This window comes from Cetorhinus maximus, chromosome 9 (assembly GCF_964194155.1).
Source record: "Cetorhinus maximus chromosome 9, sCetMax3.hap1.1, whole genome shotgun sequence".
NCBI lineage: Eukaryota > Metazoa > Chordata > Chondrichthyes > Lamniformes > Cetorhinidae > Cetorhinus > Cetorhinus maximus.
In genome coordinates this window covers 114,111,476-114,138,353 of record NC_135887.1, presented here as the reverse complement: position 1 = coordinate 114,138,353, position 26,878 = coordinate 114,111,476, and the positions used below count along the sequence as shown (strand labels likewise).

General features: G+C 43.8%; 1 protein-coding gene and 1 pseudogene across 1 annotated transcript in view; one reads left to right on the top strand and one right to left on the bottom strand.

Annotated features, from left to right (window-relative positions):
• The window catches only part of spon1b (spondin 1b), a 381,373-nt gene that overhangs the window by 345,514 nt on the left and 8,981 nt on the right, over positions 1 to 26,878 (top strand). Inside the window, exons 12-14 of the mRNA XM_078549401.1 lie at positions 7,926 to 8,096; positions 18,024 to 18,191; positions 20,023 to 20,187. Coding sequence (XP_078405527.1) covers positions 7,926 to 8,096; positions 18,024 to 18,191; positions 20,023 to 20,187 — 504 coding nt within the window. The remainder of the gene's footprint in view (positions 1 to 7,925; positions 8,097 to 18,023; positions 18,192 to 20,022; positions 20,188 to 26,878) is intronic.
• Positions 26,076 to 26,194, bottom strand: LOC144685136 (5S ribosomal RNA; annotated as a pseudogene).

The window sequence follows — 26,878 nt, the reverse complement described above, 5'->3', positions numbered from 1 at the left end:
GGCCAGACGCACACCCGACCCGAACGGGTGAAAAATCGTGTGAGATGACGTCGGGCAAGTGTCCTGATGTCATCGCGCATTCACGCGATATTCCGCATGGCGGGCGCGCAAGGCAGTCAGAAGAACACCCTCCGACAATGAAGCAGGCAATTAAGCCCACTAATAGCGCAATTGTCAGCGTTTCTCGTGGCCTGTCCAACCTTACGGTTGGCAGATGGGCCAATCAGCCAGGCGGCCTTTATATTTTTGATGAAACTTCATCCAAGGGTGGGATGAAATCTCCGTTAGGACATAAAATAAAAATAAATATCTGGGGACAGCATTTTTGTGAGGCATGCTTTCAGGTGCTTGATTGTGATGCATGGACATTTTCTGCAGCCTTTTTGTGCTTTATTTAATTATTCGGAGGTCTGCAGCTCCCTGAGGCAGCTGTCTGCCTCCAGTCAGTTCAGTGGTAACGTTCACCCGCACCCGTGGTGACGTCGTCGCCCGCTCTCTTCCTGCCCCCACCTCGGCAGCGCTGAGCTTTTCAGCGCGCATTTCACGCTGGCTGGCCATTAATTGACTAGCCAGCATGAAAGTGTGTTGGGTGGGGGGGGCAATCGCGGTCAGGGGCCCGTTTCCCAATGGCTCCCGGGCCCGGCGATTGCATACTCCCGACGAGGGAAAGATTCAGGCCCAAGTCTTTTGAATGTTGTTGACCTGATATTGCATAGGGCCAGGTTCAAGGAAGCGGAGCTGGCTGCATAATACGAATGACCAAGTTGTGTACAATTGTCTGACAAAGCCGTGGTTGTAAAGTGTATCATACTGAAGCCTTAGCTTTCGATGGGCTTTATAAATAGATGCACAGAGTACAAAAGCCAAAAGTTTTTCTAAAGCTATATGAAACAGTTGGACCCCACTGTGACTATGGCTCCCAATTCTGGGCTCCCAAAGGATGTGGGGTGGGAGGGGAGGGTTAAAGAGGGTGGGGGTGGTGGAGATAAGGGGCCCAGAAAGAGGAGAAGCACCAGGGTCCTTGATTTCTCTCCCTGACCTTGAGGGGATGACTTGCAATTATCTGAGAGGATAGGCCGGGCCTTAGTTTAACATCTTATCAGAAAGACGGTAACTCTGACAGTGCAGCACTCCTTCAGTGGTGCACTGGGAGTGATAGTCTGGATTATGTGCTCAAGTCTCTGAAGTGGAACTTGAACCAACAATATTCTGACTAAAGGGTGCGAGTGTTGCATACTGAACACAGTATGCTGTATACTGTATTACTTCTAAAATTATCATTTTGAATGGCTTCATTTTACTTATGTGTTGAAGCAGCAGCTGTTGATTGCCCAAGGGGAAATGTTAGCAGTCCTTTAAATTACTTGCCTGTTTCCAAGTGTAATTGACCTGAATAGATTGTGTGAACGCTGTTGGTTTGCTAAACCTGCCAGCCAAGTGACGGCAAGTGATGAAGCGTATGGTAACAAAATCTCAGCTGCAGTGATGAAGACTGTGCTCCAGGATTAATTGTGTCTCTAGCCAAGCTGTTCCAGTACAGCTACAACACTGGCATCACAAGTGAAAAAATGACCAGGTATGTCTTGCTCACAAAAAGCAGGGCAAATCCAATCCGGCCAATTATCATTCCTTCAGTGTATTCTCAATCATCAGCAAAGTGATGGAAGGTGTCATCAATAGTGCTATCAAGGAACATTGACTCACTAATAAACTAGAAGAACAAGGGGAGCAGGCACATGGGGAGACCGCCGCCTCTATTTCCCCTCCAAATCATACACCATCCTGACTTAGTTGATCGCCACTGGGTCAGAATCCTGCCATTCCCCCCTATCCACTACACAGACTGCAGCAGTTCAAGAAGGCAGCTCACCATCACCTTCTTGAGGGAAATGAGGGATGTGCATTAAATACTGGCCTTGCCAGCAATGCCCACATTCAATGAATGCATAAAAAAGACTGGATATTCTGTGGTGAGTGGTTCACCTCCTTACTCTGAAAGATTCTCTGGTAGACACATGAAGCTTATATTCATAAAAATAGTAGATTTTTGACATTTAAGTTTGGGCATTTTTCCAGCAATTGGGAATGTAACAGATGTTGGGATTTTATGCAATAGGTCTTATAGTCATTATAGAAACAGCAACCATTTAGACACAAAACATTATGCCATGCACGAGACAGGTGGGATACACAATTAAATAGGATGTACAGGAGACAAAATCCCTTTCCCCTGAATGCATGTCAACCAAATGTTAATTAATTGCTGTTAATTCCTGTTTCTGCCAGTCTTCTCACTCCCATCCTCAAGCATTAATGATGGTTTAGAGGCCGTGCATTCATAATTGCTGACAAAGTAATTTACTTGTGAAAAGCGTAAATCGCATCATCCCTAAATGCATATCATGTTGACAAATTTGCATATGTAAAATGCACTCCCACACTCAGCTTTAAGAGAAACAGTTTATGGAGTGATGATCTTCAAGATTATGAAGGGTTATGATGAGGCTAATGGTGATAGCTTGTGTTGACTGGTCAGTAAAATGGTAATGCAAGTTTCTGATCATCACAATGGGAGCAAAGAAGAGAACCAAATTCACGTGGAAGTTTATTAGTGTGCGATTGCTTGGCCCAAAAACATTCCCAAAGCAGAGTCCATAAATTCTCTAATTAGGTAGTTGCTTGAGGAAGATGCATATTGAAAATATGATCAACATGCAGGGAAATGGGATTACACTAGCTGGCTCATGTAGGGAAGTACATCAGTACAGAATTGATGGGCAGAATGATCGGATTCTGTGCTCGAGCATTCCATGGTCCCAACAGAACTGGCAAACTGCATTCTAATCAAGAAATGAGATGACTTCTACCTTGATTTTTACAAACATTTTTATTACCAAATATGTTTAGTCAGAAACTCAGCAAAGTATCCTTTAAACAATAAATGCCAAGGCTTATACCATCAAATTCTGTTTAGTTATTCCAAACAATTTGATTCAACCACTTCCAGCCCTCTGAGATGTCAGCGCTCTTCCATCCTCTTATGCATCCCTTATTTCCTTCATCCCATTTATGGTGCCGTGCCTTCAACTGCCAAGGCCCTAAGCTCTGGAATTCCCTCCCGAAAGCATTTGACCTCTCTACCCCTCTCTCCTCACTTAGGATGCTCCTAAAAATTCATCCCTTTGTCCAAGCATTTTGGTCGCCTGCCCTATAATACCTTCTTATGTAGCTTGGTGTCATATTGTATTTATTGACAAAAACAAAAGCTAAATACTGTAGATGCTGGAAATCTGAAACAAAAACAGAAAATTCTGGAAATATTCATCGGGTCAGGCAGCATCTGGGGAAAGAAGAACAGTCAACGTTTCAGGTATATCCTGATGAAAGGTCAAACCTTCCAACATTTTCTGTTCTTATTTGTTTAATAATGCTTCTGTGAAGCACCTTGGGACATTTTACGACATTAAAGGTACTATATAAATGCAAATTGTTGTTGATCTTTACATATTATTTACTTCATACTGCCTCTTTATTACAATCAGGTATCGGTCCATGCCTTCGGTTTAGATATTATTTTCTCAATTTATTGGTTTCTCATTCAATTCTTGACTGTACTTTTACTTTAATAGCACATGAAGAAACATGGTTTCTGGATTCACTTACTCATTATTATGCTTCCTTGGAGTTAAAATTCTCACTTATATCACTCGTGTCTTGTTTCAAAATTGACCAGACCTCCTGCTTTTCAAAAAGCAAATCGCGCCTGGTAAATTGAGTAGAATGCAAAAGCAAAATACTGCCGATTCTGGAAATCTGAAATAAAAACAGAAAATGCCGGAAATATCCAGCAGCACCTGTGGAGAGAAAAGCAGAGTTAATGGGTGAAGTTTATGGGGTTGAGGTGCTGTATTGCTCAACCACCACCCCCCACCTCCCCACATGCCCCAGCCCAACAGAAAAGTCAGTTGGCAGCTTGCTGACTTTAAGAAGGGCTGCCCCATAACGATAATGTGCTGGGGGAAGCCTTAGTAAGGTGAGAGTAGAACTTCTGCTCCTCAGGGACAGAAAGTCCCGCCTGCAGGAACTGCCGGCCAATCAGATTGGCCGGCAACTGAGTAATCCCAGCAGCGCCGAAATGCAGTAGTGGTCACTGCTGGGACTCCAAGGGAATCCCAAGAAGAAGATTGTGGATACCGAACTTTAAAGCAAACCTGGGGTTTTTGATCGGTGAGGGATATTGAGGACCGTAGTGAGGTTGGGGGGTGGGGGGGTGCGGGGAAAGGGGTCAAGTTCAAGAGGCCAGGTTGGATAGTGAGGCACACAGTGGAGTGCCATCTTGAGGGTGGTGCCCTCAATGGGTGCAGGGGACCCCCCACCTCCCCCCCCCCCAATCCCTCACACCTACCTTGTACCCTGAGTTGGGAAGTAGTGGGCTGGCCACTTTTCTTCTGCCTTCCCTTGCCCACCATATTATGGCAGAGGAGGTGGAAAGAGGCCCTTAAGCGGCTTTTAATTGGCAACCTAAGGGCCTCACTGGGCCTAAGGGTGGGCGGGCTGGTTGACTCCTTACCCACCCACCATAAAAAGGGGGACAGCTCAAGCGTGGGCGGTAAGTCAGTGGGCTGGCTATCTGTTTTAGTTTACATGTCCCCCTGCCTTCATACCCCGGCAGGGGCTGTAATATTCCCCCCAATGTTTTGGGTTAGTCACCTTTCATCAGAATTGAAAATTTAGCAAAATGTTTGTTGCTGTTGAAGGGGTGACTGATTGATTGGATCATTAAAGGAAATATGGTAGGTGCAGCTTATATGGATGTTCAGAATTCATACTTGGTCAGGCTTGTTAATACAATTTAGATCTTATGGAGTTATTTGGGAGGGAGTTGGCAAAGAATTCCAGATGATGTGGTTAGTGGAATGGGGGTGGGTGATGTGGTGATGGTTCAGAATGCAAGGTAAATTAAAATGGTCGTCAATGGTAAAGTGTTGGAGGACCGGAGGGACATAGGGCTGGGAATAGCAGAACATGGGAGAGGCGAGGCTGTGAGGATATGTGAAAGATAATAATCTTGTGGTTTGCTGTCTGGGGCACAGAAGTTAGTGAAGCATGGTGAGGACACAGATGATGTAATGCATGCCCTTAAGGTGAAGAGATAAGGTATGCATTCTGAATGCTGAGCTCTTCAACTATCAACACTGTTACATCAAAAGAAAAATGAATTAAATTAGCCATTCCTGGGTTTTGTTATTCTTGTGACAGTACAAAAGCTGTATGTGCTTTCCAGCCGGAGAAGAAGCTTCAATAAAAGTTAATACTTTATTGCAGGGATCTCAACCACAGCAGGAACTACATTAAGGAAATCTGATTCTCTGCTTTACTCTCAGAATACAAATTCCTGCATCTACTTCAAAAGTAAGATCTTATTCAACTGAAGTTTGCAGCACGACAGGTTTTGAATAAAATTCTCGCATTTCCTCCATTTCTCATTCACTTCATCTCTAGCTGCAACAACATCAAACCATTTGCTAGCGGCACTGTAGTTTCAAGCTACTCGTGAGAGTAACAGCTTGGCTCAATTGGCAGCACTCAAAGTCAAGTGATTGTAGGCTGAAGGTCCACTCTAAGCTAACATGGGAGCAAATTGTTGAAGGCCCCTTCCTTCAAATCAGATGCAAAACTGAGGCCTTGGCTGCCTGTTTAGATAGACATTAAAGACCCTGTGGCAGTATTGGGGGGTATAGTGAACTCTCTGAATGTCCCTAGCCAGTATTTTCCCTTCAGCTATAGAATAAATGAAATGTTTTTTTCACCTCACCAGTGATTGTGTGATCTGTTGAGTGCAAAAACAAAATGCCTGAGCTTTAATATATGCACCAAGTGTGTACCTCATGTGAAGTGGTTTGGAGGCTTTCTTTAGGATGTGATAAAGCAAGATCTTACATTCATGAGAGATTAAAGCTTTTGTACCTGGCCCTTTCATTGAAGGTCCTTCCATTTTATGCTGTGATTCATCCTACTCAGCTTCTATGCCATGCATTGCTGACGTTTTTCTACACCGTTAATTCCACAGTTGGACTGTTTTAGCATGGGGAGTGTGCTGAGGCTGACCCAGGTCTTCCCTCTCTGACCTTCCAAACCACATCCCACCATGCTTTGCCTTACATGGCTAGTACATAGTACCGAAAATAGGAAGCAGAAGTTTATAAGAGGACACACTGGAATGAAGTTCACATGATTTCAAAGCTGCAGCATCGACAAAAGCAGCCATTGAGTAAAAATTCTGGCTGTCTGCTTAAAATACAGACAGTTTGCACGTGTGAAACTTTATAATTGACTTAGGACATCTTAAATCTTCAGACCCTAGTCCTATTAGCCTCTACCCCTCTAACTCAATTACATCTGAAGACTGTACTTGGTTTTGACCTCCTGGGTTATAATTCTTGACTTTGCAAGCTCATGTAAGATAGTGAAAGCAGGTCAGTTCCTGTTTTACATTTTTCAATTGCAGATAAAAATTGTTGTATAGTGCAGAAACTTGGGCAACATCGTGGATGCTGAGATGGATGTGTGGAGTAAGGAGAAAGGACAAAATCAGGAACCAGTGCATTAGGGGGGGTTAGTGAAGATGGTTGGAGCATTGAAGAAAGTAGCCAAGAAGAGATTGAAATGATAAGGTCATCTGTTACAGAGAGAGGAAAGGTGGTGAGGCGAGAGGTGGAGGTGGAACTGGCAGGGAGAAGAAGTGGAAGGCCCAAGACCTGATGGAAAGATGTGGTGGTGAGAGATTTAAACACAGTGTGACTGGAAGAAGAATGGGGGACTGACACGAGGAGGTGAAGAAGGGCGATCAACCAGCTCTGTATTGATGCCAAGTAAATTGGGAGAATTTGAAGCCTGCAGGGAAATTACTGCCCTCACCCGTCTTACACTATTGCACAAAGTAAAGATCCAGCTTTCCATGAGCAATGTCACAAAAAAAAAATGACAGGTGCTAATGAAATGAAATGTTGTGCAAACACTTTAAGCATTCATCCTCCACATCACTGGCAGGCAGTGCCCTGTCAGTTGCTTAGCACAATCTGTAATTTTGAGGCAAGAATTTTTTTACAATAAAACTTCTGCTCTTTCCCTGGGGGTGCAAACTGAAGCACTTAATCAAGTGGTTAAAAAGGGGAGGTTTGGAAGGAAACTTTGTTGAAACTGTACAAGTCACTGGTTAGACCACTTCCAGAGTATTACGCTCAGGTCCTGAGGAGAGCCAAGCAAATGATTCTGACCTAAAGAATCTTAGTTATTCAGATAGGCTTGAGGACCTCGGCCTGGTTACTTTAGAGTAGGATAGGCTTAGAGGCAACCTGGTATCGGTCCATAAAATAATCAAAAGGCTAAGTGGCATCCCTACTGAAGGATTATTCAAGTTTTAAAGATTGGGAAGGACAAGAGTTTAAACTATAGAGGAATAAAAATAGACTGGATGTTGGTCTGTTCCCCTTTTCCTAGGGAGTAGTAAACATTTGCAATATTTTGCTGGCTGTTGTGATGGGTGCTGAGGGAGTTAGACGGGTTCCTGATTGGGCAGTATTTGCCTCATTAAGAAGGTAAGTGGATTAACAGCTAAGGTACTCAGTGGTCAGTGTGATCTCCTGAACTGGCTTCAATCTCTGAGGGGTTTGAAGAGGAATTTTTCCAGAGTATTTTTTCACCTCATTAGATTTTTCTCTGGTCCTTGCCGCTTCCCCCAAGCGATTACAGGGCTGCGGGGGCACGTGCGGGCTGGTTGGTGGGAAGAGTTTAGTCAACGATATTCTGGCCATCGTCAGCTTGTGGCAGGCTTGATGCAGCGAGCTGGTCTTTTCCTGCACATCAATTTTGCATGTCCACAAGGTTTTTTCTCTATTCAGTAATATATCACTTACAATTTACAGATGCCTCGACTTGCATGATGTCAGAGTGGATCAGCTGGTCCCCTTGCAGCCTCTCCTGCGGAATGGGAATGAGATCACGGGAAAGATACATAAAGCAATACCCTGAAGATGGCTCCCTCTGCACACTGCCCACTGAGGAGACTGAAAAATGCATTGTCAATGAGGAATGCGGTAAGTATATTAAAATGCGGATAAGAGAAAAAAGTACTGGAATTGCACTGCAGGTCAATCAACTTCTGAAGGGGCTATAGAAAAAGATTGGATCATGTTTTGAGCATAAACACTTTGCAAGGTCTGGAAAAAGCAGGAAAGAACTTGCACTTCTAGAGCACCCTTCATGACCTCAGGAAGTCTCAAAGTGCAAAACCAATGACGTTCTTTTTGAATTGTAATCATTGTTATCATGCAGGAAAGGCTAATGAGCCTGCAGTGTCAGTCATGACTCAGTTGCTAGTGCTATCTCACTTCTGAGCCAGGAGGTTGTAGGTTCCAGATGACTACATAATCCAGGTTGACACTCAAGTACAGTACTGAGGGAGTGCTGCTGTTCAGGATTTAACCCAATTGAACCTGTTAATGAAAGGGTTAAAACTTAATTCAGCTAAAAGCTCAGCTAAAAATCCTTTGCAAAAAACCGAGACATCACAAACACACACACATTAATTTCACACACATTCACAGACACAAAGGCCTTGAGAAAAGGCTTTTCCAGACAGGGGACAGGCCTTGCTAGTGCTACACCTACTTTTTCAGATAAAAACATGTTTTAACCATCAATAATTCTCTCAGACAAAGAACCTCAGAAATATAACAGACAATAGCCATGTTATTCCAAAAGCAAGATTTTCTTTAATATAGACTGTTAGGTAAACATCGGTGTCAGATTGGCTCGAACATCAGTGAGTTGAGACCTTAGATAGCTTTACTCAGAACTGAGACATGACAACAGAAAACTGCACTTTATACTTTTGATTGTAAGTATAAACTAGTTTTATGTTTGTTTGAATATCCTACATTTAGTTTTAGTGGATTTGAATTTCCTATATATTTACTTTTAGGAAGATTAGTTTATGTGTCACTTTGTAATATTGTAACCATTATTGCAATGTAATCCAAATTTAAGTTTATAATAAAATACTATTAAGTAACCATTATAAAAAAGTTGTAGTCTCACTTCGTAAAGCCTTAGGACCCTAAATTCTCCAGAATTCTTCATTGAAGTGTTCTATGTCCTGAAAGAAGTTAACTCTTTAACAGAGATAAAACAGCGAGATTTAGGGACAAAGAGGTCAAACAGCGAGACTTCGGGACAGAGAGGTTAACACAGAGAGGCTGCAGGAGAAAGAGGTTAAAACAGAAAGACTTCGGGACAGAGGGGTTAAAACAGTGAGACTTCGGGAGAGAGAGGCTAAAACAGCGAGACTCAAGTAGGAGTAAGGGTAAAATAAAAGAAAGGGTCCATATTCTATTCAGTTAAGATATGTCTGGGAACTCAGTCCCATGATTTGCACATCCTGCACTATGTGGGAAATCCTAGACGCTCCTGGGGCTCTGGATGACCATGTGTGCAGGAGGTGCCTCCGACTGGAGCAACTCAAGCTCCGGGCTTTGGAGCTTGAGCGGCAGCTGAGGGCACTACGGTGTATTCAGGAGACTGAGAGGTTCGTGGATAACACGTTTCAGGACAGGATCACCCTGCAGCTTAAGGAAGTGCAAGCAGAGAGGGAATGGGTGAACGCCAGACAGAAGAAAGGGACCAGGCGGGAAGTGAGGGAATGCCCTGAGTGCATCTCACTCACAAACCGTTTCTTGGCTTTGGAAAATTGTGAGAGTGACGGTTCCTCTGTGGGGGCCAACCAGAGCCAAGGCCATGGCACTCTGGGTGGTCCAGCTGCTCAGTGGGGGAGGAAGAAGTGTGGAAGGGCAATAGTGGTGGGGGATTCATTAGTGAGAGGAGTAGACAGGTGCTTCTGTGACCGTAGACGTGACTCCAGGATGGTATGTGCCTCCCGGGTGCCAGGGTCAAGGGTGTCACAGAACGGCTGTAGGGTATTCTGAAGGGGGAGGGTAAACATCCAGAGGTTGTGGTCCATGTTGGGACCAATGACATAGGAAGAAAGAGAAATGAGGTCCTGCAAGCAGACTTTAGGGAGTTAAGTAGGAAAATGAAAAGCAGGGCTTCAAAGGCAGTAATCTCCGGATTACTCCCGGCGCCATGCAGTACTGAGTGTGGGAACAGAAGGATACAGCATATGAATGTGTGGCTGGAGAGATGGTGCAGGAGGGAGTGCTTTAGATTCCTGGGACATTGGGACCGTTTATGGGGGAGGTGGGACCTGTACAAGTTGGACGGGTTACATCAGAACAGGAACATCCTCGTGGGGAGGTTTGTTAATGCTGTTGGGATGGATTTAATCTAAATTGGCAGGGAGATGGGATCCTGAAAAGTAGTTCAGAGGGGAGAGAAGCTGAGATGGAATTAGAATTTAAAACGCTAGTAAGTGTGTGAGTCTGAAAGGCAGAGGAAACATAGGCTAGATAAGAAAGAAGTGAGTTTAGGAAGGCTAAATGGAATATATTTTAATACAAGGAGCCTGAGGAATAAGACAGATGAGCTGAGGGCACAGATAGGCATGTGGGAGTATGATATCATAGCTATGACCGAGATTCGGCTCAAAGAAGGGAAGGATTGGCAGCTGAGCATTCCTGGTTATAGGGTATTCAGATGAGATAGAGAGGGGGATAGAAGAGGAGGAGGGATCGCAATATTGATTAAGGAATCAATTATAGCAATGAGGAAGGATGATATCTTGGAAGGATCATCAAATGAGGCCATATAGGTATAAGTAAAAATCAGAAAAGGGGCAAACACGCTGTTGGGTGTGTACTATAGGCCTCCAAATAGTCAGGGAGAGATAGAGGATCAAAAATGTAATCAAATTTCAGAGAAGTGTAAGAATAATAAGGCAGTAATAGTAGGGGATTTTAACGACCCAAATATTAACTGGGATAGTTTTAGTGTGCAAGGTAGGGAGAGAGAAAAATTCTTAAGCTGCATCCAGGAGAACTTTTTTAGCCAGTACGTAGAAAGCCCAATAAGGGAGGGGGCAATTCTAGACCTAATATTCGGAAATGAGCCTAGCCAGGTGGAAGACATATCAGTAGGGAGCATTTTAGAGATAGTGACCATAACTCAGTTACATTTAGGATAGTTATGGAAGGATAAGTTGGGGCAGGAATACAAGTTCTAAACTGGGGAAAGGCTAATTTTACTAAGATGAGACATAATTTGGCCAATGTGGTCTGGGAGCAGCTACTTGCAGATAAAACTGTGTCAGAGCAGTGGGAGGCATTCAAGGAGGAAATAGCAAAAATATAGGGCAAATATGTTCCTGAAAAGACTAAGCGGGGGACCAAGTCCAGAGAACCCTGGATGTCAAGGGGCATAAAGGTTAAGATTAAAAACAAAAGAAATTCATGGCAGATACCGAGGGCTCAATACGGCAGAGCCCCTAGAGGAGTATAAAAAGTGCAGGGGTGAACTTAAAAAGGAAATTAGGAAAGCTAAGAGAGTGCTTGAGAAACCGTTGGTGGGTAGAATAAAGGAAAACCCAAAGGGGTTCTTTAAATATATAAAGAGCAAGAGAGGGAAAGAGTAGGGCCAATTATGGAGCATGGAGGTAATCTGTGTGTGGGTCCGGAAGACATGAGTACAGTCCTCAATGAATACTTTGCGTCAATCTTTACAATGGAAAAGGACAATGCAGGTATAGACATCAGGGTGGAGGACTGTGAAATATTAGAGGAAATTAACAGAGAGAGAGAGAGGAGGGACTAATGGGTTTAGCAGCCTTAAAAATAGATGAATCTGCAGGCCAAGATGAGATGTATCCCAGGCTGTCGAGGGAGGCAAGTGAAGAGCTAACAGGGGCCCCAGCAGGAATTTTCAAATCCTCTCTGGCCACAGGTGAGGTGCCAGAGGACTGGAAGACTGCTAATGTTGTCCCATTATTAAAAAAAGGAGGAAGGGATAGACCAGGAAATTACAGGCTAATCAGTCTAACCTCGGTGATGGGTAAGTTACTGGAAAGAATTCTGAGGGGCAGAATATATCTGTACTTGGAGAGACACAGATTAATCAGGGATAGTCAGCATGGATTTGTTGAAGAAAGGTCGTGCTTGACAAATTTGATCGAATCTTTCGAGGAGGTAACCAGGGGTGTTGATGAGGGCAATGCATTTCATGTAGTCTACATGGATTTTAGCAAGGTCCCTCATGGTAGACTGGTGAAGAAAGTAAGAGCCCATAGGATCCAAGGCAAAGTGACACGTTGGATCCAAAATTGGCTGAGAGGCAGGAAGCAGAGGGTGATGGTAGAGGAGTGTTTCTGTGACTGGAAGCCTGTTTCCAATGGGGTTCCACAGGGCTTGGAGCTAGAGCCCTTGCTGTTTGTGGTGTACATAAATGGTTTGGACTTAAATGTAGGGGGTATGATCAAGAAGTTCGCAGATGACACGAAAATTGGTAGGGTGGGAAACAGTGAGGAGGATAGCCATAAACTGCAGGAGGATATCAATGGACTGGTCAGGTGGGCAGAGCAGTGGCAAATGGAATTCAACCCGGAAAAACGTGAGGTAATGCACTTGGGGTGGGGCTAACAAGGCAAGGGATTACATTATGAATGGTAGGATCCTGGAAAGTACTGAAGATCAGAGGGACCTTGATCCCTGAAGGTAGCAGGGCAGGTAGATAAGTTGGTTAAGAAGGCATATGGGATACAAGGTCAGCAGGTAATAGGGAAGGCAAATGGAGTGTTGGCCTTTATTTCAAAGGGAATGGAGTATAAAAATAGGTAAGTCTTACTGAAACTATACAAGGCACTAGTTAAACCACACCTAGAATACTGTGAACAGTTTTGGTCCCCTTATTTAAGGAAAGAAATATTGACATTGGAGGCAGTCCAGAGAAGGTTCACTAGGTTGATCCCGGGTATGGAGGGATTTTCTTATGAGGAGAGGTTGAGTTGGTTGGGCCTGTATTCATTGGAGTTTCGAAGAATGAGAGACGACCTTATTGAAACATATAAGATTCTTTGGGGGCTTGACAGATTGGATGCTGAGAGGTTGTTTCCCCTTGTGGGAGAGTCTAGGACCAGAGGGCATAATCTCAAAGTAAAGGGGTGCCCATTTAAAACAGAGATGAGGAGGAATTTCTTCTCTCAGAGGGTAGTCTCAATCTGGGGAATTCTTTATCACAGAGGGCTGTAGAAGCTGGGTCGTTAGGTATATTCAAAGCTGAGATAGACAGATTTTTAAACAGCAAGGGAATCAAGAGTTATGGGGAAAAGGCAGGGAGGTCGAGTTGAGGATTATCAGATCAGCCATGATCTCATTGAATGGCGGAGCAGACTCTATGGGCTGAATGGCCTACTTCTGCTGTTACATCTTATGGTCTTATGGCCTTTATTAGCCAAGGCGTAGAATACAAGAACAGGGAGGTTATGCTGGAACTGTATAAAGCGTTGGTTAGGCCACAACTAGAATACTGTGTGCAGTTCTGGTCACCACACTATAGGAAGGATGTGATTGCACTGGAGAGGGTGCAGAGGAGGTTTACCAGGATGCTGCCTGGGTTGGAGGGTCTGAGCTATGAGGAAAGATTGGATAGGCTGGGGTTGTTTTCCTTGGAGCAGCGAAGGTTGAGAGGGGACCTGATAGTGGTGTGTAAGATTATGAGGGCATAGTTAGGGAGCATGGGAAGGCACTTTTTCCATTAGTAAGGGGCCAATAACCAGGTAGCATAGATTTAAGATAAGAGGCAGAAGGCTAAGAGGGGAGTTGAGGAGAAATTTTTTCACTCAGAGGGTGCTGGGAGCCTTGAACTCACTGCCTGAAAGGGTGGTTGAGTCAGAAACTCTTGTAACATTTAAGAAGTATTTAGATATTCACTTGCATTGCCATAGCCTCCAGGACTATGGGCCAAGCGCTGGAAAATGGGATTAGTGTAGTCAGATCTTTGTTGACCGGTGCGGACATGATGGGCCGAAAGGCCTCCTTCTGTGCTGTAAACATCTGAGTCTATGAGTCCATGAGAGATAATTTTGCTATAATATACAGTGCATATTTTATTCTGAGATATCTTTGTTTAGTCTAAATGCCCCTGGCACTTTATTTTAACACCAAGTCTATAGCTAGCATAGCTGACTAAGCTCTCATAATGATTTGAAATTTCTCTCAGTTGAGGATTAAGCCTGACAATAAGTTTGACTGAATAAATTTACCTTGCTGGGAGGAAAAGATAGCAGAACCTTAACACTGCACTGTTGGAGGTGGTGTCTTCCATATGAGATGTTAAACCGACCTGTCTGCCAAATTTGAAGGATGAGGGGGAACAAATTGGGAAATGGCACAAAAGTCAACTTATTCAAAGTGCCAACAGAGGATAAATGGCTGCCTTCTGTGCTGTAAAATTCTACAATTGTAGAGGACTTGGACTCTTGCTCCTTTCCTCCTCTATTAGACTACAGAAAATATAAATCAGTTAGAATCATAGCATAGTACAGCACAAGAGGAGGCCATTCGGCCCATTGTGTCTTCACCGTCTCTTTGAAAGGAAATCCTGTTATTCTCACCATCCTTTACCGATATCCCAGCAATTTTTCTCCTTTAATTATTTATTTTTAGCTACCTTTGAATCTGTTTCCTATCAGGCCACACGTTCCAAATCTTAGCCGCTCATTTCATAAAAAAGTTTTTTCTTCATATCATCCCTTGTTCTTTTGCTAGTCACTTTAAATCTTTGTCCTCTTATTACTGACATTGGAAACAGTTTCTCTCTATCTTATCCTTTCATGATTATAAGCAATTCCATCAAATCTCCTCTTATCCTTCACTGCCTTAAGGGTCTTCTCCAATTTATCCCCAACAGCACTGCGGGTGTACCTACACCACATAGACTGCAGCGGTCCAAGAAGGTGACTCACCACCACCTTCTCAAGGGCAATTAGAAATGGGCAACAAATGCTGGCCTACTCAGCGATACCCACAACCCATGAAAGAATTTTTTAAAATAAAATTGCAGTCCCTGAAACCACTCTAGTAAATCTCTTTTGCATCCTCTCCAAAACCATCATATCCTTCCTACACTGCCTAATACTCCAACTGGGACTGAGCGAGCATTATATATTTGTTTAGCGATTTTTCCTGGCTTCTCGACACAATGCCTTTTTATAAAGTTTGGGGCCTGTGTATTGCAGAGTGTGTTTCACTAAAATTGGCCACAATGCTTATTCCTAGGAATCAACTCAAGAACAGAAAAAAAAATAAAGTATTTCATTCATATAGCACCTTTCACATCCTCTGGACTTCCGAAAATGCTTTACAGCCAATGAAGTACATTTGTAGTGTAGTCACTCTTGTACTGTAGGATCAGCAGTGGTTAGATCAACAATGGAAAAGGGTGAAGATAAAGGTCTAGTTACTGGAATATGAAATTTCAGGTCCTATTGTCATGTGTTTCTAGGGGCGTTGAGAGGTAACAGGACAGTTCTGGGTTTGTTTAACCATGTCTCATGATGCATCATGGGGTAACCATGGTCTTCTCGAACTTGCTTGATTTCTCCAGGATGGAGGCTTTTACAAGGTTTTAAATAAAATTTGACTCAAGAATTTTAGTCTGCATCACTGGCACTGTTCTGAACACTTCAGACGTCCACCGTTAAATTGGACCTTTGCTTGAATCAGCCAATAACCAGGAACTCCAATCCACTTACATTACAGTCAGTTTCAAAATTATCTCTCGCAGAGTGTTAAACACTTGCTGTATTTCAGGCAGCAACTGCTGTTGCTACAGTATGAGAGAGTTCTAATAGAGTTCTTTAAAATGATGAAAAGTTTGATGAGGTAGACACAGAGAGAATGTTTGTGGCGAAGAGCAAAATTAGAGGCCTGCACTATAAGCTAGTCATCAAGAAACCAAATAGGGAATTCAGAAGAAACTTCTTTCATGGTGAGAATGTGGGACTTGCTAATACAGAGAGTGGGTGAGGCAAATAGTGTATTTTAAGATGCATTTAAAGGGGAGCTGAAAAGCATATGAGGAAAAAAGGAATAGAGGGCAATGCTGATAAGGTGAGAGTATGAAGGATAGGAGGAAGGTTAGAGTATAAATGCTGGCATTGACTGGTTGGGCTGAATGGCCAGTTTCTGTTCTGTGTATTCCACATGATCCTATATAATTGTTCAGTTTCTCACCTCTCAGCTCTCTTTTCCTTGTCCCTGGCTCTGAATCCTCATCGATAGGTTCAATCACCCCTACTCTCCCAGAAAGGTGTGGCCTCTTTTCCTTTGACTTCACTCCTTATAAGAACTTACAAACAGGAGGAGGCCATTCAGCCTCTTGAGCCTGTTCTGCAATTCAACTACATCATGGCTGATCTGTGTCTTGACTCTATTTGCCTACCTTGACTCCGTATCCCTTAATACCCTCCTTATCCAACAAAAATCTATCAATTTGAGTTTTGGAATTTTCAATTGGCCCCCAGCCTCAACAGAGAGTTCCAGATTTCAATGAAACAATTTATCATTCTAGTGACCCTGTACTGCACCCTCTCCAAGGCCATGATCTCCCAGATGCCCTGCTAGTTCTTCCCTGTTGCCCAAACTCCCATGCCACTTCTGAACTCACGGCAGCTGGGATCTCAGTTGGCAGGCATCATGAGGTCACTGTACCATACTCCCATTCTAAAGATCAGATGTATGCACCCCAGATGAGAACACTGGGAGCTCCCCCACATTCAAATACTCACCCTCTAGGTTAATGCATCACTTGCATTAGCTTTCCCCTTTAAACCATCCAATACATAAATCGCGCAAACACCAATGCACCCGCTGCAAAATGTGGGGACTTTAATGGGGGCAGGACAGGCAGAGTTTAGGGCTACACTCCCTTAACAGGCAGGAAAGATTTGATGGGCCTGAGGATTTTTCTCGGTGGCAATAGCTGAGCCATATCAAAGTGAGATAATCCCAGATAACAAGAACAACTTGAATTTATATAGTGCCTTTAATATGGTAAAATATCTCAAAGCACTTCCTAGGAGTTTAAGCAGATGAAATTTAAGACTGAGCTATAAAAGAAGCTCTTAGGAAAGATAACCAAAAGCTTGATCAAAGAGGTATGTTTTAAGAAGTCCCTTAAAGGAGGAAAGAGAAGTAATGAGGTAGAGAAGTAGAGGGGTGGAGAGGTTAAGGGAAAGAATTTCAAAGCCTTAGGCAGCTGAAGACATGATCACCGGTGGTGGAGCAATTAAAATCGAGAATGCCCAAGAGGCCAAAATTGGAGGAGCACAGAGCTCACAGAGGGTTGTAGGGATGTGATTGCACTAGAGAGAGTGCAGAGGTGATTTACCAGGATGTTGCCTGGGCTGGAGAGTTTTAGTTATGAGGACAGATTGGATAGACTGGGGTTATTTTCCCTGGAGCAGAGGAGATTGAGCGGGGACATGATTGAGGTAAGTATTTGGATGTGCACTTGCGATACCATGGCATTCAAGGCTATGGGCCTAGTGCTGAAAAATGGGATTAGAATAGTTAGGTACTTGTTTGACAGGTGCAGACTTGATGGGCCAAAGGACCTTTTTCTGGGCTGTAGACCTCCATGACTCTATGACTATGACAAGGTCACTAAGGGCATGGATGGGTTTGAAAGCAAGGATGATAATTTAAAAATCAAGGTGTTGCGAGACCAGGAGCCACTGTATGTCAGCAAGCACAGAAGTGGTGGGAAAATGCAGGTTAGGATATGGGCAGCAGAGTTTTGGATGAGCTTAAGTTTTCAGAGGTTGGTAGATGGGTGGCCAGCCAGGAGAGCATTGGTATTGATGAGGTTCCAGAAAGAGATGGGCTGAGACAGGAACGGAATTGAGTGGCATTTTATGAATGTGAAAGTAGGAAATCTTGGTGATGGAGAGGATGAGGGACTAGGACTAGGAGTTCAACTTGGCCAAAGAGTGCACCGAGGTTGCAAACAAATACATGACTGTTTGCAAACTTTCTGCTGTATTCCTCATGAACCTTCTCTTTGTCCCCTAACCTTAGCATCGAATACCTGCTTTGTGACGGAGTGGGGAGAGTGGGAGGAGTGCAGTGCGAGCTGTGGGATGGGCACCAAGAAGAGGCAGAGAATGGTCAAGATGCATCCATCAGATGGATCCATGTGCAAAGTGGAAACAGTACAAATGGAGAAATGTGGGATGCCAGACTGTCGTAAGTATAAGGACACCCAGGAGCCGAGGTTGGGAATCCTATGCTAACTCTCAAAGTATCTGTCAAATTCCAAATGTCACCAATAACAGTCCTTTAAACATCACTCTTCTTCAATTCTAGAACAAGATAATTTATTAAACAGAATTATAACAAACTGATATAGTTTTAAACTGAAAATTAATGTTTATTCTCTGGTTTTTCAATCAATATTGTTATCACTTTATCGCTAGAGTCAAGTACAAGAAGTTCTTCCAGGCTGTTCCACCTGACCAGGTGTAATTTGTTTGATGGACAGCTACCTATGGGGTTAACATGGATGAACATTGAAAAGCATATTTGTTAATCTATCTAATCTTTGGGATCAATTGTCAACCTCTTCCCCTGGGGTTAACTGGTCAGTAACGGCTTTGAAATGGGATCATTAGTAATGCAGCTGATGTCATTTTGAAAGTGGCCTAACTTCGGGGGGGATCAATCAGCACAACCTCCCAGGCGTTCCCACCAGGCCCAACATTGACCCCACTTCCTGTTTGTTAACTGCTGGCCTGTAATAAATAACAAGAGCTACCAGGTGGTGAAACTGGTCAACCCAAGAAGGTGAAAGGGACTCCTGGTGAATCAGCAGCCTCGTTTTACCCCATTGGCTAGTAAGTAGAAAAGAAAATCGGGCACAGTGTCAAAGGGGCTGTCAGTTCCAGAGGCCCAAATTGTGCAATCGCTGCTGATGCATTTCACTGCACAGCTTCTAAAGTAGAAGTGTCCAAACCAAACTCCCCACAGCACCTCACAATCCAGTGCAGCAAACTCAAGCAGCTCAATTCTATTTGTGCTTCTTTTTCCTTATTCATTGGTTTGTCCTCCCTTAATTCTTTTTGGGCTGGAGGTTCAGGAAAGGTGCTGTCCTTAGCATTGTTCCCTCATTGGTGAATGAATCCTAAATCAGAAAGACCAAGATTTCTTAGTTTAACAAATGAATGGGAACGTGGGTTTAAACTTTAAGGGCCAAATTTTAGTTTTATGGCCAAGTGCTAGCAGATCAGAAGCTCATTTTACATCCCATCCGATTCCCATCAGCTTCATTGGAAGCCTTCCTGAAATGTAATTAAAAAAACCAAGTTGTTAAATAAATACTTTGTATCTGTTTTTACAGTAGAGGAAGAGGATAAAATACCAGTAACAAAAGGGTATTAGCAAATAAATAAAGGCAAAATTTTATTGGAATTGATATCACTGACAAAATAGTAATAGAGAAAATAATGGGACTTAAGAAAGATAACTTTCCAGGGCCTAATGGTCCACCACCTGAGGTTAGTAAAAGGAGTAGGTGAGAGAATTGTGAAAGCTTTAGTAATTGTTTCTAAAGGTTGGGAAATGGGGGGGTTGCTGCTCCTCCAGTACTATGTAACAATTGTCCCCAGTGTCAATTAGCCTGTCCTTTTAACTCAAAAAATATGCAGTTAATCATCCCACTCATGCAAGAACTAATTTCAAGTCACTTCACTTGTTAGTTTCCCCCTGTCTGTTGGCATCCCACCATCCATTTTGGAAATGGAAGCATGGTGAGGAGAGCAGAAACTAAAATCCCAGGGAGATCAATGGGGGAACTGTTCATGAAATTTCAAGCAGTTTTCTTTGGTTCCTTATGATCTCCAAAATCTAGCTCCATCAGCCAATCAAAAAATTGAGATGGTTGGGTCGCCTGAACTTACTAAGGGTTAATGAGGAATGTTTGTGCTAAAGCGTTGACCTGGGAAGCATTGATCTGCATTAATGTTGCGATTCGGCAGAGTAGATTTTGACTTTCTAACGACTGCTCTGTATTCCGTATCAGAGACCATTCCCTGTATGCTGACTCTCTGGTCAGACTGGAGTGACTGCAGCGTCACTTGTGGGATCGGCATGAGATCGCGGTGGAGGATGCTGAAAACCCCAACCGAGGTGGGGGAATGCAACGAGGAGTTGGAGCAGGTGGAGAAATGCATGTTGCCAGAATGTCGTAAGTACAAGTTCCACAATGGTGAACTTTACACCCATGGAATTACATTGAAGGTGCCGTTGCAGAAATAGACCATTGAGCCCAATCGGTATTTATGCTCTACTCGAGCTTTCTCCCACTACTCTTCATCTAACCCTGTCAGCAGAACCTTTTATTCCTTTCTTCCTCATCTGTTTATTAAATATATCTTTTTTTAAAGACATCAATAATATTCACCTCAACTACTCCTTATATAGCAAGTTCTGCATTCCAACTACTCTCCGAATAAAGAAGTTTTCCCTGAATTGTTTAATTAGATTTACTAGTTACTGTTATATTTATGAACCCTACAAGCGGAGACAACATCTCTGTATCTACCCTATCGACCTCCTTGATCATTTTTAAAGATATCCATCAGATCACCCTTCATCCTTCTCTTTTCTAGAGGAAAGAGCCTCAGCCTGTTCAGTCTTTCCTGATCGAACTTCTTCATAATGTTTTCGGCCATTGAGCTTGAAGACATTTATCAGCCTGTATCTGTTGTAACTCTGCCTGATATTTGCCGATGATTATGGGAAATTTGGACTGTTATTCACTCAAATAGGTAACAATTTTCATTTACTATTGGGGCCCCTCCACCGCTACTCCCATCAACTTATATCAGACAACATTGAACACAAATGAACAAACACGACATTACCCAATTGATCCTTCCAGCCTTTCCCACATAACGGTAACGGCTTGTACCTCACAATATATAGGCCAGGATTTTCCGGTCGTCGGCCGGGCTCGGCTGAGACGAGCGGGCGCGGCCGCGAATCGGACTGCCGCCCGCAATCGGGCTGCGACCGCCATTTCACGCTGGCTGGCCAATTAACAGCCCGCCGGCGTAAATCGCGTGCTGCAACACTTAGCGCTGTCTGTGTAGGGGTTCGGAGGAGGATGAGCGTGGAAGTTCGCGCATGCGCCTGGACGCGTGCAGCAAAAGCTCCCTGGGGCACAGAGCTGCCTCAGGGAGCTGAAGCTTTTTGAACATAACAAATAAAGAATTTAAAAATGTTAATAACATGTCCCCTCATGTGACTCTGCCAACCCGTACGGTTGGACGGGTAGCAAAAAATTTCATTTAATTAATACTATTAATTAATAGGCCTGTTAATTGTTGGCGGGCGCGCTGCCAACTCCTGCACGTGCCTGCCGACCAACATATCACGTGAGTGCGCGATGACATCGGGACGCTCGGTTGACGTCATCGCGCATCATTTTGCGCTCGTTTGGGTTGGGCATGCGCCCGCCCGACGTGCGCAATATTCTGCCCATAGACTTCTCGCCCCACCCCACCCAACAACTATGAGATCTCTTGGGAGAGGCAAAGCACAGAAACACAAGCTAATTTGGGAAACAAAATAATCTGGAATATTCTTCAACAACCTCCTTTAAATGGATATTAGATAAACACGTGAGAGGGAAAAGAATAGGAGATTATGCTGAAAGCTTTGGATAAAGAAGTATGGGAGGAGGCTCAGGTGGAGCAGAAACACTAGTACAGTCTAATTGGACTGAAAGGCCTGTTTCCATCAGTAAGTCTAGGTAATTCTATCAGGGATGTGTTATAACGCTTAGAATAAATCATAGAATGGTCACAGTACAGGGGGAGGCCATTTGGCCTGTCAAGTCTGTGCTAACTCACTTCAAAAACAATTTATCTCGCCACAAACCTTTCCCCTTCAGATGCTTGTCCAATTCTCTTTTGAAAGCCATGATTGAAACTGCGTCCACCACGCTCTCAGGCTGTGCATCCCAGACCCTAACCATTTGCTGCATTAAAAAGTTTTTCCTTGTGTCACCGTTGCTCCTTTTGGCAAACACCTTAAGTATGTTGCCTGTGGTTCCTGACCCTTCTGCAGTTTCTTTTTATCTTCTCTGTCAGACCCTTCATGGTTTTGGACACATTTATCAAGTCACTCAACTTTCTCTTCTCTAAGGAGAATAAACCCAGCTTCTCCAATCTATCTATATTACTCCTTTTAATTGTCATTATTTGTAACATTATATGTTACAACAAATTATCTTGAAAGCTGTTAAAAATGTATATTTTCATGGTGACTGTTTTAAACAGAACCCTGACACTGTGTGTTATAATCTCCAAACCAATTTGCAAAGCAACCCCAAAAACCAGAAGTTGACATTTTAAGTCTCCACAAATGTGGAGTTTCTCTCTGCTCCCAGAGGTATTAGGTATTTGGAGGAGCCCGGGGGTTAGAGACCTCAAGAGTGCATGGTGCTGCTGTTGGAATTTAACCAGTTAAAATCAGCTGCTTATTAGCACAGAGTGCCAGATAATCTTCTCAGAACCTCCTTTGTAGCAGTGGAGTGAAGTGGAAAGATCAAGTCGCTGAGAGATGGCAGCTGGTAGCATCCTTGCCTCTGAGTCGCAAGCTGGAGTCCCTTGAGGGTTGTGTACAAAATTAAGAATGACACTCCACTTGGCCGCAGTGCTGTCTTGCGGATGAGTTGTTAAACCAAGCAAGGCCCTGTCTGCCCTCAAGTGGACACAAAAGGCTGCTATTTCATAGAAGAGCAGGGGAGTGTCCTCAGCCAACCTTTATCCCTCAATCAACATCCATCATGATCACACTGTTGTCTGTGAGAGCTTGCTGTGCATTGATTAACTGGTCCGTTTCCTACATTATGGCAGAAATTATCTTTTAAATGCGTTTCATTGGCTAAAAAGCACTTGGGTCATTGTGAAAGGTGCTATATAAATGCACATCTTCCTCTTTTAATGAGGCAGGCTTACTGGGATTAATGTTGTGAAATCTTAAAGACTCATTGTTGTGGATCACGGCATAAGCTGCACCATCTGCTATGTCTTAAGGAGAATGGGGGTGTTGAAATTCTACCACCCTTCTAGGAGGTTCCATCCTGCTACGTCTCTGGCCAGACTGCATCAGAAGGATCAGAAAACATGACCAGATGCACACAACCCCAGTGTACCCATGCTGCTTTTGGGTCTCAGAAGGGATAGATGCTGCAAGATTATAGAGGTGATTATGCCAGAGGGTGTGGGAAGTCTATCCCTTGAGCATTCCTTTGTTCTTGGCTTTGCTGGGACCCACTGCAATGCCACACTGGCCTCTCTGAGCACACCAGTGGGGACTACCATGAGAATCCAGATCAGGTCCGCCACCTGGGCTGTGGAGATTTAAAATGTCAACTCCTGGTTAATGGGGCTGCTTTGCAAAGTGAAGTGGGTGAGGGGCAGGTGGTTGCCAACTGGAACCAGTTTCTGGGAGCTATGGTACCAGCTCTCCAGATTTTTTTTTATATTCCTTCACGGGATGTGGGCTTCGCTGGCTGGGCCAGCATTTAATGCCCATCCCTAGTTGCCCTTGAGAAGGTCGGGTTGAGTTGCCTTCTTGAACTGCTGCAGTCCATGTGGTGTACATACACTCACATTGCTGTTAGGAAGAGAGTTCTAGGAATTTGGCCCAGCGACATTGAAGGAACGGCGATATATTTCCAAGTCAGGATGATGAGTGACTTCCAGGTGGTGATGTTCCCATCTATCTGCTGCCCTTGTCCTTCTACATGGTAATGGTAGTGGGTTTGGAAGGTGCTGTCTAAGGAGCCTTGGTGAATTCCTGCAGTGCATCTTGTAGATGGTACACACTGCTGCTATTGTGCGTCGGTGGTGGAGGGAATGAATGTTTGTGGATGTGGTGCCAATCAGGCGGGCTGCTTTGTCCTGGACCGTGTCAAGCTTCTTGAGTGCTGTGGGAGCTGCACTCATCCAGGCAAGATCTGGCAACAGAGAACTTCATCCCTGGAAGCTCGAAGCAAGTGGGTGACAGAGATGCCCATTGGCTCTAGTTGATAGTTGCCCTCTCAATGATCCTGCCAGTTCGGCACTGATGCCGGGATCCTGGAATATCAGGGTCCGTGCTGCTTTTGCTAAAAGCTTAGGTAATCAGGTTGCAAGTCCTAAGGGTAAAAATAAATTGCATTTATAAAGTGCCTTTCATGACCTTAAGATGTTCAAAAGAGTTTTACAAGCAATGGAATACTTAAGCATAATCGCTGCTCTAATGTAGGAAACATGGCAGTCAATTTGCACACAGAATGCGGCCACAAACAGCATTGTGATAAATGACTAGATAATCTGTTTTATTGACATTAGTTCAGGGATAGTTATTGGCCTGAGCACCAGGAGAACTCCCCTGCTCTTTTTTGAGCTAGTGTCATGTCCACCTGAGAGGGTGGCAGGGCCTTGGTTTAACAGCAAATCAAGGGATCATGATTTCGTCATACTGAACCTGGAATTTGAAAGTTGGCATATTAGGACATGGAAATGACAATGGGAAGGATTTGGAAAGGATGCAGATGAGATTTACTGTACTGGTACCAGGTATGAGGGACTTCGGTTATGTGGAGAGACTGAAGAAGGTGGGGTTATTCTCCATCAGAGAAGGTTAAGGAGAGACTTAATTGAGGTGTTCAAAATCATGAGCCCTTTTGATAATGTAGATAAGGAGAAATTGTTTCCAGTGTCAGGAGCGTCAGTAATCAAAGGATTTGTGATAATTGAGGCGGGGGATGGTTGAGGAGGCGGTAGAAGAAAACAGTTTGGAGGTCAGATGTTCTTTTGCATAGTGAGTCCTGAAATGCACTGCCTAAATGTGTGATAGAAGCAGATTTCAAACGGGAATTGTTTAAATGCTTGAAATGGAAAAAATTTAAAGAGCTATGGGGGAGAGAGCAAGGGGAGAGGGACTGAATGGATAATTCTTTCAAAGAACTGACATGGGCACACTGGGCTAAATGATTCTGTGAAAGAACACGGATTTGTGCCTTTACCAGTTCCCAACACTGAATGATTAAGAATAGAAACTTGTGCAATGAGTTTCATGGATAAATAGAATGATAAAACACAGAAAGGACCATTCAGCCCATCTTGCCTGTGTCAGCCCTTTGATCCCAACAAATAATCTGAAGGCTAGAGATGTTAACTGGATCTATGCCAGTTGGTGAAGTTAAAACGAAAACATAGCAGCTTTCTTTGCTGGAGAGAGTTTATTGACTGAATACAAAGACAACAATACCAGTGTCCCAGCTACCCTGCTATCCTCATTTATAATCTTTAGAATGATCGATCTAAACAGAAATGGTGAATTTGGTGACCGCTTTGGTGCCTTTGGAGACGGCATGTTTGCCCAGTTCCCCTGGCAGCATGAGGCGGTTAGCACTCTGGATCTCTCTGGCCGAGATGACGTGGCGCTTGTTGTAGTGAATGGGATGCGAAGCCTTGGAGGCGATGAGCTCGAAAATATCAACAGCGAAGGAATTCATAACACTCATGGCCAACACTCAACACACGAGATCCTGGTGGAAGTGTGGACCTGGGTCAGCACCCTGTGGAATAAGCACGTAAGTGGAATGGCTCTGCTTGCGAGATTTCCTCTGCTCCTTGGGCGGCTTCTTGGTGACTTTAGTCAGCGACTGCTTCGATGCCTTGCGGGACGCTCCGCCTTTAGCCACTGCTGCCACCTCAGGCAGTCCACTCAACTTGGACCAACTCAAATCAGCTAACAGCACCCACTGCAGGGCTCGAGCCCACAATCCTGCGATCAAGTGTCTCATGCTGTACTGACTGAGCTAAGTGGATATTTATAATCTTTCAAAATCTCTCGAAAATGTTGACAACGAAGGAGTTCATGACACTCATGGCTTTGGACGAGATCCTGGTGGAAGGGTGGACCTGGGTCAGCACCTTGTACACGTAAGCGGAATAGCTCTGCTTGCGAGATTTCCTCTGCTTCTTGGGCGACTTCTGTCAGTGACTGCTTCGCCCTTAGCCGCAGCCGCCACCTCAGGCATTCCACTCGACCTAGACCAACCTAAGTTAGCAAAGCCTATTGCACCTGGTATTACCAGGCAGTCTCCCATCCAAGTACTACTCAGGCCTGAGTCTGCTTAGCTTCCGAGATTAGACAAGATCAGGCGTTTTCATTCTAGTATGGCCGTAGGTTGGATATTTATATGTGTATAAATACCCAGCCCCTAGTTAGCAATGTAATTGCCAATAAGTCTTAACAAGATGATTCCCATTAAACCTTAACAATGCAACGAATGAGACATTGACAAGAAAGAGTATGTGGGAGAGAAATCTGAAGCTGAGAGAAAATGGAAGAGGATAATTCAGGAGAGCGAACGCCCTAATGGCAATGGAAGAAAGGAGACTGATGGAGAATATGAGAAACTAAGGACTTGAGATAAGAAAATAATTTCCTGGATCAACAATCTTATCTTCTACTCAGTTCAGAAATGTAAAAGGGGTGTTAAGACAAATCCCAGAGAAGGGGAACCAATGTCATGTCACGGACAGACTTGGAATATAGATAGAGTTAGAGGTAGGAGGCAACAATCATTATCATTCTATGAATCTATGAAACTCATTGCACAAGTTTCTATTCGTAATCATTCATTGTTGGGAACTGTAAGGCATAAATCCATGTTCTTACACAGAATTATTTAGGCCTGTGTGTCTGCAGTTCTTTGAACTGCATTCTGTCCATCTCCCCTTGCCCTTTCCCCCAGAGCCCTGTAAATTTCTCCTTTTCAAGTATTTATCCAATGCCCCTTTGAAATCTGCTCCCTTCGCACATTTTGGCAGTGCATTTCAGAGCTCAGGACCCAAAAGAAAATTTGACCT